The 17,500-nt window shown below is 44.0% G+C and overlaps 1 protein-coding gene across 1 annotated transcript in view; it reads left to right on the top strand.

Moving 5' to 3' along the window:
• The window catches only part of LOC308382368 (phospholipid-transporting ATPase ABCA1), a gene marked incomplete at both ends in the record, with an annotated part of 237,019 nt that overhangs the window by 53,026 nt on the left and 166,493 nt on the right, over positions 1-17,500 (top strand). Inside the window, 3 exons of the mRNA XM_080860090.1 lie at positions 2,061-2,266; positions 2,715-2,891; positions 12,159-12,381. Coding sequence (XP_080716216.1) covers positions 2,061-2,266; positions 2,715-2,891; positions 12,159-12,381 — 606 coding nt within the window. The remainder of the gene's footprint in view (positions 1-2,060; positions 2,267-2,714; positions 2,892-12,158; positions 12,382-17,500) is intronic.

Consider the following 17,500-nt stretch of genomic DNA (forward strand, 5'->3'; position numbering starts at 1 on the left):
TGTAATAACAGTAAACAATATGAACACCTCTATAGTAAAGTAGTTCTTGTCGGTTCTAAACGCTAAAAGGTCTGCTCAGTCTGTCCGCACAAAAAGGTCACTGTTCCAGCAGCTTTTGCTTGGGCTGAGTTTTGTAATGCTTTTTATTTCCTCGTGCTCCTAAATACATTTTTACTGTTCGCACACATCTATTTTTAGTCGCTAATGCGAGCGAAACGCCCGCGCCGTCGAGCCCCGAAGCCAGACTATGGCCTAACCGATACGAGACCAAATCCAATTAGTGTGCATGCTGTCAGTTTGCAAAAGTCATGGAAACGGCGGACGAGTAACAATACGCAAAGCAGAGCAGGACAAGACAAAGGTGGAGGGGGGGAGAGGAGAGGAGGCAGAACTGCAGAAATCTCATTACACCTTAATGTCTGGATGCGCCAAGTTGGGGCCCTAAAGCCAGGCATCAATGTGACCTTCTCCCCCTTGGCCAGAAATACCTTAACAAGCAGGTGTAGCCTGACAGTGATGGGGCAGCTCTTCCATGACAGCTCATTAGATTTGAATGGCATGTGAAGGGAGACGGAGGGCTCCTGTCCAGATAGCCTGCAGTCAGTCCCTTGGCAGTTCCATATATTTTGCAGCTCTGTTGCCTGTATGCTCTCTATCAATAGGAAAAGCAGTCATAGGTTCTCACCCCTCTCTCTCTCTCTCTATCTCTCTCTCTCTCTCTCTCTCTCTCTCTCTCTGCCACTCGACCATGCCCGCCCACCCTCTCTGACCCATCCTCCCTCTGATTGTCAAGCTGCCTGACGTCCATCTGGAGGTGCAGTGGAACCGGCGTATCTGCTGATTCAGGAACCAAAGTTTCAGTTGTCCGTGGTTGAACGTGGCCTGAGAGCACTAAGTGGAAAAATTCCAAATTTGAAAGATTCCTAAGTTTTAAATTCCATGCCACTCTGAGTAGCGCTTCCGCCTGTGGTGGTTCTTAATACTTATAAAACAATTGGGTTCTATCGCATTATTTAGCTGTTTCTGATTGGACGAGAGACGTTCCATGAGTTGGATTATCCGTCAACATACCTTGGACTTTTCACAGCTAATAATAAATCACTCCGTGATGAAACATTCTTTAGCGCATTGATGATAACCGTTAATTCAAAGTTCTTAAAATTCCAAACCAAGACGTTGACAATGGAACTATTGTTGCGGAGAAACAATGGCGAAATAAACCATTTTTAATCAATAACTTCGTGTTGAAATGTTAATTTGTTGACTGTAGAATTGTTTTATAAAAGCAATATAACAATATAGCAATATCGGCCTCGGTGGCTACGGCCGAACACCACCCGTGGGATTATCCCTTACCTACCCCACTCCCACTCGTACTATATTGCTTAAATGACTCAGGTCTTCAAGCATTTCTCATGTATGTCTCTCATTCCTCATTTCTCATGTACTGTATGTCTGTCCTTGAGTCCTCCATCTTCTTTGCATTCCATCCTCGTTCCATTCATGTTTATATCAAAGGGAAGGGCTGGCTGGGATATGATGAAAGGGAGGAAGGAAGGGAAAAGGCCTAAATGTTGTTTACAAGATATTTTTCATTGGTTCGTTGTCTGTTGAGGGTTAAGAAGAAAAAAAACATCAGAACCTTTCATTCATTCACTCAAGAAAGAGAGATAGAGAGGGAAGGAGATAGAGAGAGAGAGAGAGAGAGAGAGAGAGATAGAGAGAGAAAGAACGAGGGAGGGAGGGAGTGAAATAGAGAGGGAAGGAGAGAGAGAAAGCACATTCACATAACTTGTATTATAGTAAATTGTTATCAGCGTTTATTATAGTTATATTAGAAGGTTTTGTATTTTATGTCTTATTAAAATTAAACTTAATCATAGGTGGTTCTTCTTCATTTCCTGCATATTGGGGTTCTACTGTATACATATTTACTTTGCTCCTTGTTTGGGCATTTGTTTGAATGTTGCTTTCTTTCAGTCATACTTGTTTGAAAAGGGGCTGGTGTGATTATTTTTCCCCTGCTTTTTTCTATTTTCTTTCCCCCCCCCCCAACACAGTGCCTGGACCTGGACAAGTTCGAGGCCATGTCAGATGAAGGCGCGTTGGTGGACCGAGCGCTGGAGCTACTGGACGAGGAGACGTACTGGGCAGGGGTGGTGTTAGAAGGCCTCGAAGCCAACGCCACTCAGCTGCCGGCTTTCGTCAAGTACAAGATAAGAATGGACATCGAAGACGTGGAGAGAAGCAATAAGATTAAAGACAGGTAGGATTAGTCCGACATTGACACATTGACACAAGTGTCTGGCTTTGCCTCCAGGACATCTAAAAAGTCTTAAATGGTATCTAAAATGTAAAAAAAAAAAAAAGATACAGGTCTTGCTCCAGGGCATTTAACATACTTCACAAAATAAACAAGAATCATATAAAAAAAAGGTACTGTCAGTCAGTCAACAGATTATAACTAGCCAGGCTATTCTGTTCATGCCGCCTTTGTAAATCCAATGTAAGGAGTTGCTCACAACAATGGCCATCAGGGGAAACACAAACACGTGGGGGGGGGGGGGGTGATAATGTCTCGCCATATCTTTTACTACCTTCCCGGACTCTGGCGGTTTTTCCCGCATGTGTACGTGTGTAAGGTGGGGCCTGGGTCAGGGGGCGGGGGCGGGTCTCTGCTCCACACTGACGATCATTTCTCCTTGTTTAATAAGGTCATGGTACCCGGGGGCCAGAGACAACTCTTTCAACGACATGCGCTACGTGTGGGGGGGGTTCGCCTACCTGCAGGACATGATCGACCACGGGATCGTCAAGATGCACACGGGCAAGTCCCAACCCCTCGGAGTGTTCGCCCAGCAGATGCCGTACCCCTGCTATGTCGACGACGCGTGAGTACAAAAGCAAAAAAAAAAATGCACGAATCTGAGTCTGCTGCTTCATTAGGGTGGGAAAGAAGCAGTGTTTCAACTGGAGTCTCCACTCACAGGGCCCTAGGACCATTCTAATGGCTTTATCCATCACCTGCAGCCATTTTGTGTCCCTATAGAGGCATTGGGGGGAAACAATCTCTGTTTTGCTTTCTCACATTTCCCTCTCCCGTCTCTCATTTTGTATTTTCTTTCTGTTGTTCTTTTATTTCTTTGTCTATTTTTTTTTTTTTTTTAAAGTCCAGTTATGTGTGCTTTGGAGGGAGTGGGCAGGGATGAAAGCACAGTTTTTTGGTTTGAAAGGCATTGGTCAGCATAAATGTTTAATGTGCACAAAGCTTTTTAACAAACAATGTGGCTTAACAGGGGTTATGGTGGAAAATATACACACCGAAAACAAAGAAGAAAAGAGCAATAAAATAATGACCTACTGCATTTATAAAAAAATAAATAAATACAAAACGGTGAGAAGTGGTAAAAATACAGTAACAACCAGAGTGAAATATTTATTTACTAATTTATTTATTTACTTTCTCTTCCAATGGAACTGCAGAGGTCTGTTCTGTTGAACGGTTGTCTTGGAAACATCTGCATGACCACGGACAGGCAAGGCAGATAGCGTCCACATTTGCTTAAGAACTAATGTCCTTATCGACCAAGTGGCAACCAAGCAGATTGCAATCATTTTCCATGGATTTTCCTAATGCCCCCCCGGCCAAACAGTGACCAAGCCTCACTCAATCAGCATGCCATTTCAGTCAGAGCCTAATCGCAGCGCTAACAAAGGTACTGTTTCCACACCAGCCGATCCCCGCCTCAGATAATAACAGACAGAGGTTTCGCACCGTGGCCTTTCGCCTCTGATAATGCGACTTTGTAATGGCGTTCTGGAGCGGTGGGGTACCAAACTCACGTTCTCCTTTTTTTATGATTTATTTTCCCCTCGCCGTGTGAGCAGACTAGGAGGAGGCAATCTAACCTGCCTGCCTGTCGCGACATACCGTTGGCCACCCGCTCCACTCCGCATTTGCCCCCCCTCCCCTGCAAAACAAAGGATTAATGATCATGGAGAGATGAACGAGAGCTATAAAGCACTGCAATACCCCAGGTCCCACAGCCATTTACTCTTTCCCCCCTCGTCCCCCCTTCGTCTAGCCACTGGGCGTTCAGCATTAATTATTAACACTCGAAAACTGTTATTTCATTCATAAATAATTGAGAGTGGAATTGCGAAGGGATGATGCACAAAAGGTTCAATGAAGCGTGAGTAGAAAGGCCCTTTCTCTGCCAATGGTTTTTATTCTTCTTTTTTCTTTGTTTTATGTTTTTGTCCTTCGGAAAACCAGTCATGAATGCACTGAAAGGCATTCCACGTTTCTGGTTTTCTATCGGTTAGTGGCGAGGGGCCATTTTTTCAGTTTTAGAGAAACGGTCCCTAATCTGAATTTAAAATGTAATTTAAAGATCTGGCAATTTTTTTAAGGGGGCCACCATTTTGTTTTTTATCCATCCTACTTCATTCATTCCACAGATGAGTTATTAGCACTTTTAAAAGATGCTTCACCTGGATGGGAGAAGTAGAACGATGATAAGAGCGAGCAGAGAGACTGTGATCTGTAGGAGCTCAGATCATAGGGAAGCATATTGAGCTCTCCGTCTATAAGTGAGAGGAGTCCAGCGTGCACACTCACCGGTATGAAATATGGTAGAAGCGGTAAGCCGCAGGGCATTCTGTGGAGTGTCTAGCTGTTTTGATGAAGCGATAATTCATGCAGTTGTTTTCATTGCGTCTCTTTTCGAACGGAATAGACAGTTGCTTTCATCTCAGTCAATGGACTAACCCTGAATACCGAGCCGACTCCAGCACGATCCTCCATCTTGCAGCCCACGCCGTCGCTAGAGCATTCAGGCCTGTGCTCCGCTTCTTCTCCCATCCCAGGAGTGATCCTCAGATGCTCTCTGCTCACTCTCCCCACTCTGTTGTTGCACTCCTTAGCCATACAGTACCATTTCAAAGTTTGGACACACCTTCTCATTTTTTGAGATGTTTTTTCTTAACTTTTTTTATTTTCTAATTGGTAGATAACTCTTTTTTGTTAAGTACATCATTCCATATGTGTTCTTTCGTAGTTTAAACGTCTTCAGTATTAATCTACAATTTTGAAAATAATAAAAGTAAAGAAAACACTAAAGGTGTGTCCAAAACTTTTGACTGGTACTGTACATCCCCTGGTTAAACCTTCAGCTCCTCGCTTGTCTTGGCTCCATAATCAGCGAGGGGGGTTGACTCCCATGACCTCCCCAACCCCGCGGTTGTTGCCTGTTGTAGTATGCAGTTTGGGACTACAAACAAAGCAATGTTCACATTCAGCCAGTTGGAACAGAAGAAGGCCTTAGATGTTGCCTGTTGCCCTCTCCATCGCTCTCCATTCTCTCCATGTCTCTTCCACCCTTGCTTCCATCCTTACTGAATAAATGTAAAAGTGTTACATTTTACTCCACTTAAGAATGGTTTACTCCACTTAGGAATGGTGAAGTTACTCTTTGTTTGTTTGATTTTTATTTTTTTAAAGGTGATATTCACCACTTTATTCCACTCTCTCAACCCTTTACTGATGCTGTAAATATACAGGAGTAATCTGGCTGGCTCCTCTGCCGGTGGGTCCCTTATGGATTCATGGCCTCTGAGGTCAAACTAGCTGTGTGTATCTCTGGCACGCTTTGGTAGGTGCTGACCCTTCCGCCTTTGAAAGCAAGGAAGATGGGCGGTGGAAAAACCTACACAGATCAGCAGGTATTCAAATGCAGCTGGCAGTGGCAGGGTTGCTATTTGGAAAGGTGCCGTGAGCTACCTAGTTTTGTTCGCCACCAATGTGAGCACAAATCCCTGCCTCTGTGAGTAAAGCAGTATAATTAGAAATGTTTTAATCCATATATATATATACAGTAAATATACATACATACATATAATAACAGCATCATGGATCTTAATGAACCATCAGAAGCAATAATAATAATAATAAAAAAAAGTGTCTTGTGGTCTTGCATTCAGCACTGGTAGTTTTACTGTTTGTGGAGATGCTGTACTTGGAATGGATTTGTGTTCCACAAAAGTGAACATGAACGCCAGGTTCTGAGAGAAAGTGGGAATTAAGACGACAATCCTACATCATTACATTCGCGGACAGCGTGGTTTTGAACAAATCAACTGAAACAATTCTTAATGAAGTAGTTTTAAGAAAAGGGCTTTGGCTCTGCGACTCTGCAGCTCCAAACGTACGGGCTGTAAGGATATAAACGATCTTTATGTCTTAATATACATTTTAGGCTAATTTTGTGCAAATTAAGCGCACCACCATGAAATGAATAATAAGTGGAAGTGTAAGAAAACATTTCTGTGCATTGCAAGTCTATTTACATGATATTGATTTTAAACCTCACATCCCCGTCGGCTGTGAAAAAAAATGTAAAGTCTGCGCTTCCGTGATACGGCTGTGTTTCATGAAATTCAAGTGTTTTTGAAACCCTCCTTCATCCTGTACAACCACCCCCCCCCCCTTTCCACACACACACACACACACAAGGCTGAGGTCAAGGCTGCGTTGCGGGCGAAAAGGATTCTACATGTAGCCTCGAAGCCTTTGTACTCCTTGAATTCACTGGATCGATGGAGGACACATTATTCAACGGCAAAGGACAGCAAGGATATGACAGTGGGACATGTTGTGCATGCCTGAGTAGAGCAGAGATGACTGAGCCGCGACAGCATTTCACCTGCCTGCGTGTGTCTCACGCGAGCATAGAAACGTACTGGCCTCGTTGTTTAGTCTCACAACAGTGTCTACCAATGTCTCACACAAGCATAGAAACATACCAGGCTCACCGTTTAGAACAGGAGTGGGCAATTCATTTCCCCAAGGGGCCACATGAGATAGCAAGACTGTTGTGGAGGGCCGGATGGACCAAAAGGCTGAACTCAATTTTGCTCAATATAAGTTGTATCTCTTTATAAAAAACATTAAATTGTATGGTTTTGATTCACTGCTACTGGTAAGAGTAGATGTTTAGGCTGCCAATGACAGCAGTCATACATTTTTCCCAGCAGTGAATATGCACAGGTATTTACGTTTTATTCCTAATTTACCATTGACCTCCGAGGGCCGGTCAGGGACAGCCAAGGGGCCACAAATGGCCCTGGGGCCGCACTTTGCCCAGGTCTGGTTTAGACTGACAACAGTGTCTCCCAATGTCTCACGCAAGCATAGAAACATACCTGGCCTCACCGTTTAGACTGACAACCTATGCGTGTCTCACGCAAGCATAGAAACATTCCGGGCTCACCGTTTAGTCTGACAACAGGGTCTCCCAGTGTTTTGACATGCACCAGATGTTGTGAAGGTTGACATTTCAGTAAATAGTTATTCAATGTTGAAGTCTGGACTCCTTAACTCATCACAGATGGAGTGCTAATATTTAATTATCCTATGCCCATCCTACATGCATAAATATGTGGTGATTATAAAGTATTCTGGATGATTATGGTGATGAGTGTTCCTACACCTGTAGGGATAAAGTCTTGATCGCCCACATCAGGAGTCACTAAATTGTGCACCTGGTCTTACACGTGCTGGGCCCTTGGTTTAATTCAGCGATAGTGATTCCCTGTTCAGCAAGTTCAGATGTCAGCAAATCGTTTTTCGAATCAGCTTGATGTCTTGAAGGCTGGAATTTTTAGCTTGTCAAAGATGGAGTGATGCTCAAGTCAGTATCCTCGTAAGTTCTAATAGGTTATGCTTACTAACATAAAATACTTACAAGGAAATAATCGATGATGAAGAATCCTGTATGGTGGTGGTGGTGGTGGTGATAATGATGAACTGTCTTGGTTCTATCACCTGTTGGGGATAACGCGTCAATAGCCCACAATATCAGGAGCCACAAAACCCTGCAAGCCACTACGGGTGCCAAAGCAACTCACCAAATCAATTTGTTTCCCCGAGATCAGAGGCCTGGATCGTTTTCCAGTTTGTTTTCCGTTGTGTGTTTTCCACCGTCACTTCCCCCCGGTCCGACCTGAAAAGAGATCCCCTCTGGTGACTCGTTTTGGCTTCCTGTTTCGGAGCAGTAGTCCCTCGATAAGAAACGGGATATGTGGCCCCCGGAGCAAAGGCTCTCCGCGTAAAGCGCTCCATGGGTGACCCCCAGTGACCTCGCTGTCACAGCAGTGGCTGACACCAGGGTGGAAGGAGAGACTGGAGCTTATTAGGGATGAAAAAAGACATGGAGAGGAGTGGAAGAAAGGATTGAATGGTGAAGGATGAGTGAGAGGAGTGGAAGAAAGGGATTGAATGGTGGAGTGTGAGTGAGAGGAGAGGAAGAAAGGGATTGAATGGTGAAGTGTGAGTGAGAGGAGAGGAAGAAAGGGATTGAATGGTGAAGTGTGAGTGAGAGGAGAGGAAGAAAGGGATTGAATGGTGAAGTGTGAGTGAGAGGAGAGGAAGAAAGCGATTGAATGGTGAAGTGTGAGTGAGAGGAGAGGAAGAAAGGGATTGAATGGTGAAGTGTGAGTGAGAGGAGAGGAAGAAAGGGATTGAATGGTGAAGTGTGAGTGAGAGGAGAGGAAGAAAGGGATTGAATGGTGAAGTGTGAGTGAGAGGAGAGGAGGAAATGACTGAATGGTAAAGGGTGAGAGGTAACAGCAAAGGACTGCTGTTGGTGAGAATGTAACATGAGCATGATTTAGGAGAGTGATGGACAGACACTGGAAGAGAGATAGAAGGAGAGATAAACGAACACCAAAATATCAACCCAGTTGCAGAAAATGAGTCATCCAGTGTGAGGAGGCCATCGGCCAGTGTGTGTGTGTGTGTGTGTGTGTGTGTGTGTGTGTGTGTGTGTGTGTGTGTGTGTGTGTGTGTGTGTGTGTGTGGTGTGTGTGTGTGTGTGTGTGTGTGTGTGTGTAGGTGTGTGTGTGTGTGTGTGTGTGTGTGTGTGTGTGTGTGTGTGTGTGTGTGTGTGTGTGTGTGTGTGTAGGTGTAGGTGTAGGTGTGTGTGTGTTGGGGCCGTCTGTCAGTGTCGGGCCGGCTCAGACTTTGCAGCACAGAGAATCCCAAAAGCGGCTCCTTGTGTTGTGAGCAGAGCCACAGGGTTCCATTAGGAACTCTTTGGACCCGGCTTGTGTGTGTGCCCATTACCCTTAAGTAGAGTTCTGGAAGGCCTGTCGGAATTGTCATTGATTTCCGATTGCTGCGTCCAAGAGTGCTTTTATGCGGAACTAATTTAGGCAATTTAGTGTTCGTACTTCAAAAAATATATATAAAATCAAATAAAAATCACCATTTAATAATTATGAAAGCTGTACCAAAAAGCTGTGCTTTCATCTCATCACATGGCCTCTTGACAATGGAAATCTATAACTGTCACTATTTACATACATATAGACTATTGTGTGGTTGTTGAGAAAATACCAGAAGAAATATGAAATAGCCACAAATTACATACTTAAATGTCTGATTTTTGAAGGATCCGCACAGGAAATAGTGTGTTCATTATCCTAGTGGTGGATGCTGCTCAAAGTAATTGATATGTTGATTTCGGAATGACGGCTGCCTATTCTGTGATGTGAACAAGCAACATCAGGGGTCTACAAGAGAATGCCAACAAACAAGCACTAGGGCAGAGGTGAAAATGGAATGAAGAGAAGCTTCATGAAAGACAGAGTTAGAAAATAAGAGAAGGATAGACATGAAGCGCTCAAACAAGCAAACAAAGGAAGAGAAAGCATGAATCTAAGAAAAAAAGAAACAAAGAACGAAGGAAAGAAAAAAAGGAAGAAAACAAGAAAAACCTGGAAGAACAAAAGAAAAGTAAACAAAGTGAATGAATAACTAAGTAAGAAAAGAGAGAGGGGAGTGTGTGTGTAAGTCCTGGCGGTGTTTTGTCTCTCCAGCGCAGCGCAGGATGGAGGCGTGAGGGCAGATGAGGGCAGGAGAGGGGCCTGTAAAAGACTCCTCTCATCGGGTAAATGGGCTCTGCTCTGCCCCAGTGAATTGTGCTGTAATCTGCAATTAATATGAGGTGTGGGGCCTGCCATGTTATATTGACTTTAAAAGTGCTTTTATCCTCCCGGGGGAGGCGTGAGGTGCGGCTCCCATCGCTGGCTGGATGTTACTATTACGAGGGTTGTCAGCTCCGCTAAATCATTACAAAGTGAGAGGCTCGCCCAAATAAAAGAGAGAAAATGAAGAAAAATAGGAAAGAACAAACAAAAATCTAAATTAATAAAACATGCGGGGTGATTTGTGATTCAGTGCCCCCTTCTCACTCCCCCCCCCCCCCCCCCACCCCCTCCACCCCACACACACACACCCCTTAAGACAACTCTCCTCCCTCGCTGCCACAACGTTGTCATGGAAACCGGAAGAGTGGGCACTCTGCCCATCATGATTTACCAAAGTGTCAGTTCCCCTGACGGATGCTGGAACCCCCGCCATGCACAGTACCTTTGTTTTCTCTACTTATTCTGCACCCAAACAAACAAAACGCAAAAAAAAAGAAAGGAATCGAGTGTGTTCTCACAGTAAAAAAAATAACCCAAAAAAAAAGATACATGTGAAAATGCTCTTTGATGAATTCTTAATACCCACACAGCACAGATGGGATGTGGAATGCTTATTCCAGCAGCACAAAGTGCACAGCACCTAAAATCCCCATCAAAGAAATGGCCCAAGACACAGTTACCCTTTAGCATAGGCCTCTCCGTTTGGGTCTGTGTTTGAGGTGTGTGCTCATAATTGATACGTGGAATCCATGCTTTCTCAAGCATGGAGAGAGATTGATGTATTGGGCCATGCTCGATAATAAAGTGTACGCAGCACTTTGTATTCCAGGCTTGCCGGTAAGATATTGACATGACATTTGGGTGGCCTTATGAAGCTTGTTTAATATAGTCCTTTTGTTTGGTAAGAGCAACCTCTCATGCATCATCCTGGCCTTGTGACGTACTGTAATAAATGAGAGAGCGAAGCGATGCGTTGTCTCAAAGGGGTTTACTCAAATATATTACGGTTTCCAATAACGCCACCATTAATCCATAAAAGCCCTTCCTGTCAGGCCGAGCTTTGATTACAGATCCCCTGTTGAGTCGACATTGTCTAGGGGCCGTCTGTTTTCATAAACTGACATTTGCCACATCAATATATTAATATGTTGGGTGACAACGGTCAGTTGAAAGGATCAAATCTGATACTGTATTCACAGAATAGCTGAGTGAGATGACCTTCTGTGAGGATTTGTGGAAATAACATTGTATACATGAACAGAACATATACATACAGTTTTGATGTTACACATAAGTTTATACACACACACAAACACACAAACACACACACACACACACATACACACACACACACACACACACATACACACACACACACACACATATATACTTGCACTCCCCTTAAATGCAAGAGCCTCAGTAAATGTTACATAGACTTCCCTTGGTTAACCCATTCCCACCACATCAACCTCCTCAAGACCTTTTCTTCCTGACCATCACACAAACTTCGCAACCATTCACCCATCAATTCACCCATCTCTCTATCCATCCATCCACCCATCAATTCACCCATCCCTCCATCCATCCATCCATCCATTAATTCACCCATTCACCCATACATCCATTCACCTACCCATTCACCCATCCATCCATCCATCCATTCACCTACCCATTCACCCATTCACCCATTCATCCATCCATCCATCCATCCATCCATCAGTTCATCCATCCATCAATCCATCCATCAATTCATCCATCCATCCATCCATCAGTTCATCCATCCATCCATCCATCCATCCATCCATCCATCCATCCATCCATCCATCCATCCATCCATCAGTTCATCCATCCATCAATCCATCCATCAATTCATCCATCCATCCATCCATCCATCTATCCATCTCATCCATCCATCAATTCATCCATCCATCCATCCATCCATCCATCCATCTATCCATCCATCAATCAGTTCATCCATCCATCCATCCATTCACCATTCACCCATTCAGCTACCCACCCATCTGTCCCTCTATTCATCCATCAATTCATCCATCCATCCATCCATCCATCTCATCCATCCATCCATCCAATCATCCGTTCACCCACCCATCCATCTATCCATTCATCTCTTCCATCTTAACCCACATCTTTCATCCTACCATGCCCAGCTTCATCTCGAGCATCGGTGGCATCTTGCCCATGTTCCTGGTCCTGTCCTTCATGTACACGGTGTGCCAGATCATCAAGGGCCTGGTCCTGGAGAAGGAGACCAGGCTGAAGGAGGTGCTGCGGGCCGTGGGCGCCCGTAACGGCGCCCTCTGGTTCGCCTGGTTCACAGAGAACATGGTGCTGCTCACCGTGCCCTGCGCTCTGATCAGTGTCATGGTCAAGGTCAGTCGGTCAGCCCCCGTCGATCCGTCGACCGCGCCTCAGATGAAGAACCGGGGAATCAAGGGAGGGTCTGGGTCGGTTCTGGGTGGGTTCTGGGCTGAGGTCAGCTACCACATCTCAAAGCATCACCAACAACTGTGCTTAGCATTATCTGCTTTATTGTTATAGCTGTTGTCAAGGTTACGGTTACATTTAAGTTCCATTGAGGTTCAAGTCCTTTAAGGTCACATTTACTAATGTATTGATGAAAATGAACAAACCATGAAGGCTCAGGATCAATTATGAATGTTAAATGCTGAGGTGTATGGCTTGATCAACAACAATCAATTATGCTTTACATCCAGGGTCTCGTTACTTTATTTCGGTCATTAATATTTAAAAAAATCATTAACATCAACATTGAGATGAATTTCTATTATGAGAAATGATATTAATTGATTTTCTTAATGCTTCACAAAGTTTAAGGATTGTGTTGAATATAATTAAGAAGGTAATGGGACCTTAAAGGGGATTATAACCTTTTTTTGTTGTCATCTGATGGAAGATTATTTTGGCAGAAGGTAGTTTACGGCAAATGTTTAGTTTTTTATTAAAAAAATCATCAATAGATTTACTTGTTTGGTGTATTGTATACTTGCCCATAGTAATTGCCTGAGAAACATTATGTGAGTCCAAGTTATTTTCTGTAAATTATTTTGGCAGAGTAAGCTAAGCAGGCACTTTCATTTTGGAACAAAACAAACAAAACAAATGTTGGTGATGCGATGAGCTCTGTTGTTCTTTTGGATAAACTGGAATAATTATTGCAAAATTAATCTCCAAAATGAATTGTGTCAAGCATGACCTGGGTGAACTTTGATTTCAGAAAAAGTGGGTGATTATGCTAATCGAGCTAATACAGCTTCATTAAATCTGCTTGCCGAAAAAAAGCCAAATCATTCCCTGTAAACAGCAGTTGTGCAAACCGGTGCTTAGGATGTAAGTGGTCTGGACCTACGTTCTTTTTTTTGGTTTTGAATACATGAACTTCAGTTACTCCATCTCTTCATTTCTTGTTTTCTCTTTGTCCTCTGTTTTTAAAAAAAAAACTATGTTAACATTTACTTTCTCTGAAGACCAGTGACCTTTTTCTGAAGCGTAGGCGGCCTCCTCCGCCTCCGCCGTGCGCTACTGTGCTGTCCTTCACTCACAAGTCACAGAGATGATTACAGGCCCCTGGCTTCAGATCTACGGCATTTTTCTGAAACTCTGTAGAAATATCCTCTAACCATATGCTTCGCCTTCTTCATTCTAAATAGCCGCCATCATGATTTTGTCACCTTATTTTTAGTCCTAAGTCCCCTCGAGGTCTTATCAATCATGCCAACGTTAACCTTAAGGATGAGACGGATGCCTTATGGGTCACGCAGCGTATTAAGATCATTTATTGTTTTCTTCTGTCACTGTTCCATCAGTAGGGCTTAGACTTTGTTATGGGCAATTGACCTTTGAACTCGTTCGCTGTCAAACCGACATTGTTCTTTCTCTTTCGAAGTGACAGCATAAAGACAGGCTGTCACCTTTTTAAAGAAAAACAAAAAGACAAAAAAAAAACAACAGCCTCATTGAAACAAATAAAGTCCCGGCAGCCGAATGAAATGGAAAAGGAATGGTTTCTCATTAGGGTCGGGCCTAATCAATTTTTCGCAGTCTAATTGGAAAAAATCTCCCCGGTAAATAAAATGTACATTTGAACAGCTGGGCAAAATGTTATTTCCTCATCAGCCTAATACGCTGGCCTACGATCAACAATTTGTAAACATTAATAACACTAAATTGAGTTAGCCGGGTGCCCGGGCTTCGGGGGGAGGGGAGGGAGGAGAACTGGGGCTGAGCGTTAGCAAGCTCCAATCACATGCCAGTTCTAAACGATGGTTTCACAGTTTCTCTGGCACATTAATAAGGCGCTGAAAGGCTGTAGTAATTACGGCCAGCGCGGCATATGGACGACGGCGGCTGTGCCGGCTCTCGCACCTGCTTTCCCAGTGTGTGCGGACGTCTGCTTCCCCCGCTGCGGTTTGCATTGGTCTGGAGCAGAGAGTTGACTCAGGATGTATTGATGAATTTGTGTTTGAAGCGTCCTCTCTTATCAGTTTCATTTTTGGGTTTTTGTACCTGGTACTTGGCACAGCTTTGGATGGATTTTAAATGTTTGTGAGGTATGCTGCCTTGGCCTGAGGAGGTAGTGAGTGTAAGCTTCCGTGTGAGTTTTAAAAACCATCTTCGATGTTAAGTCCTTTAAACCCATTCTGAACACAGACATCCTCTTTTACTGACAGAGGCATTATTCAAGCATTCCTTCTTTCAAGGGCATGTGTTGATTCTATTCTACGTATAACTCTATGCGTTGTTAGCCTATGTTTTTAAGAGGTTGAGGACACCCAACATATGATTTCACCGCTGTGTATCCCACCTATGTTTACCCATCACCACATTTGGAACGACTCCCTTCCTCACAAATAATGTGATGCCATATAACATTCAGTCGCTGAATATAACATAATATAACACATTTCAACTAATTCTGTTCCGCACATGGCCGGTAAATGTACACTGCACCTAGAGTAGGAGCAGCCACTGCGCCAGTCTGAACCAAAACAAGCTGTGAATAAACAGGGGCCTTGAAGACCAAATCCTGCCTCGTTATCCTTCCCTCTGTGTGTGTGTGTGTGTGTGTGTGTGTGTGTGTGTGTGTGTGTGTGTGTGTGTCTGTGTGTGTGTGTGTCTGTGTCTGTGTCTGTGTCTGTGTCTGTGTCTGTGTCTGTGTCTGTGTCTGTGTGTGTGTGTGTGTGTGTGTGAGAGAGTGTGTGTGTGTGTGTGTGTGTGTTATCCCTCCCTCCCTCTGCGTGTGTCTGTGCTAACCCAAACAGAATTCACCACCAATTTGCTGCCGTGTCTCCCGGAAGCTTTAATTAATATGTTTCTCCCGACGCCCTGAGCTCACTGTCTTACACACATCCTGAAAAGAAAAGGCTAGATGTTTGCAGCTTTGTTTAAAAAGAAAATAAGTGCGATGTATCCGTATAATGATAAGGAAACATACACAGGGGTGGAACACAATCACTTGGTCAAAGAGACAAGTGTTCTAACCATCTTTTGAGCCGAGTGAGGCGACCAACTATCTTTTGGTTCCAACTATCTGCAAACCAACTTTTGAGATTCCGAACCAATTTATTTTTGGACAAAATGCTCCTTACAATTTAAATTTTGGTGCACAAACCAGAATGGTACCCATTCCCTGTTTGTGGAAAACGCGTAAAAGAGTCCCTTACGAATTGTGACGTCAGTATTTCTGCATATTAAGCCAATGGTAGAGTACTTTGCACCGGTACATTGAGCAGTAGTGTTGTGTACTCCAGGGTCATATGGTGTGTGGACATTACCTGACTCTTGAACTGATCTATCCCAGACCTGGCACAGATTTAACCAGCCTGTGCCACATTTATGAGTCAGATCAGTGTCAGAGTCAGTGTCAGAGTCAGAGTCAGTGTCAGTGTCAGAGTCAGAGTCAGAGTCAGAGTCAGAGTCAGAGTCAGTGTCAGTGTCAGTGTCAGATCAGAGTCAGAGTCAGAGTCAGAGTCAGAGTCAGAGTCAGAGTCAGAGTCAGAGTCAGAGTCAGAGTCAGTGTCAGTGTCAGTGTCAGTGTCAGTGTCAGTGTCAGAGTCAGAGTCAGAGTCAGAGTCAGAGTCAGAGTCAGAGTCAGAGTCAGAGTCAGAGTCAGCCGCCCACTGTGGTCCTCGTGACCCTTGTGACCCCGCAGGTTCCTGCGTTCACTGGCGCGCTCCCTGCCCCTCTACATGACCCTGGCATGGGTCTACTCGGTGGCCATGTTTGTCAAGGGCATTGTGCAGGAGAAGGAGGCCCGGCTGAAGGAGACGGTGAGGATGATGGGTCTCAGGGGCGCCACCTACTGGCTGAGCTGGGTAATCAGCAGCGTCATCCCCCTCAGCATCAGCGCCATGCTCCTCACAATCATTCTCAAGGTGATTCCCAGGCTGATTCTCGCTGATTCACTGCCATGATATGAATCAGTGATTCACTTCACTGATTCACTTCACTGATTCACTTCACTGAAAGTAAGAGGGCTTAAGTCATAACGTTTTTGAAAGAGAATTGATGGACATCCTCCTGCAGGTCTGCCTGAAAACAAAAATAGAAGACATCGTCTCTTTTTGGTTGTAAAAACATAGTAATGTAAAAGCGACAGTTGGGCGAATGTATTCATCCTCAGTTCGAAATGAACACTGCAGGAGGTTCGAATCTTTAAAAAAACGAGAGATGCCGAACATCTGGGCTCATTGTTGCTAGAACCCGAGACGAGTCACTCAAACTTGTCGCCCGGGAGACAAAGCTGTTCTCCTGAGGAGGACAAAAAAAAACGGGAATCAGAAAACACATCTAAAGAAATGATTATAACCCTGCTTATACTTCAGTGAATGTCTAATGTGCACTAAAGAAACACTAAGTGATCGACAAGGGGAGTGAGTCATGAGTTTAAAATGCCACAAGCCATCAGTCTATCTTAGTTTAGCTCCCAGTGCTCACATATACAAGTGAGAAGTTTTATATGCGAGTGGTTTAATTAAAAACCGCATGTTTGTATCTCCCCTTGAGAGTCACGGTGCGTTTCCCTCATGTAATCACAGAGAACACGCTGTCCTGTCTCGTCTTGAACGCTCCATATGTTTTCTGTTGTTCTGTAACCACGTGACCTGTGCAAGCTAGCTGAATGTCACACACTCACAACGCCGTGCACTTCATCTCACTTCCATAAAGGGCCACTCAGTGTGACACAGAGGGTCGTGGTTCTGAAGTGCCTGTGCTCTTTGCCTGAAAAGGTTTTGATGAAACATGATTTCTCTCCGCTTATCTTGTGACTTTTTTTTTTTACGCCCTCTACAAGGCACATTTCTAACATATCTGTAAATATCACTCGAGAAGTATTATAACATATTTCAAGGCTACATATACACCATAGTATGTAGTATTAACGTGTCATTTAGATACCTTTGAAGAATATGTCTAGTTCGTTAATAGTGTAGGTTCCTGCCAAGATGTGCTAGATTCAACTGTAAGAAAT

Source organism: Sprattus sprattus, assembly GCF_963457725.1.
Source record: "Sprattus sprattus genome assembly, chromosome: 21".
NCBI lineage: Eukaryota > Metazoa > Chordata > Actinopteri > Clupeiformes > Clupeidae > Sprattus > Sprattus sprattus.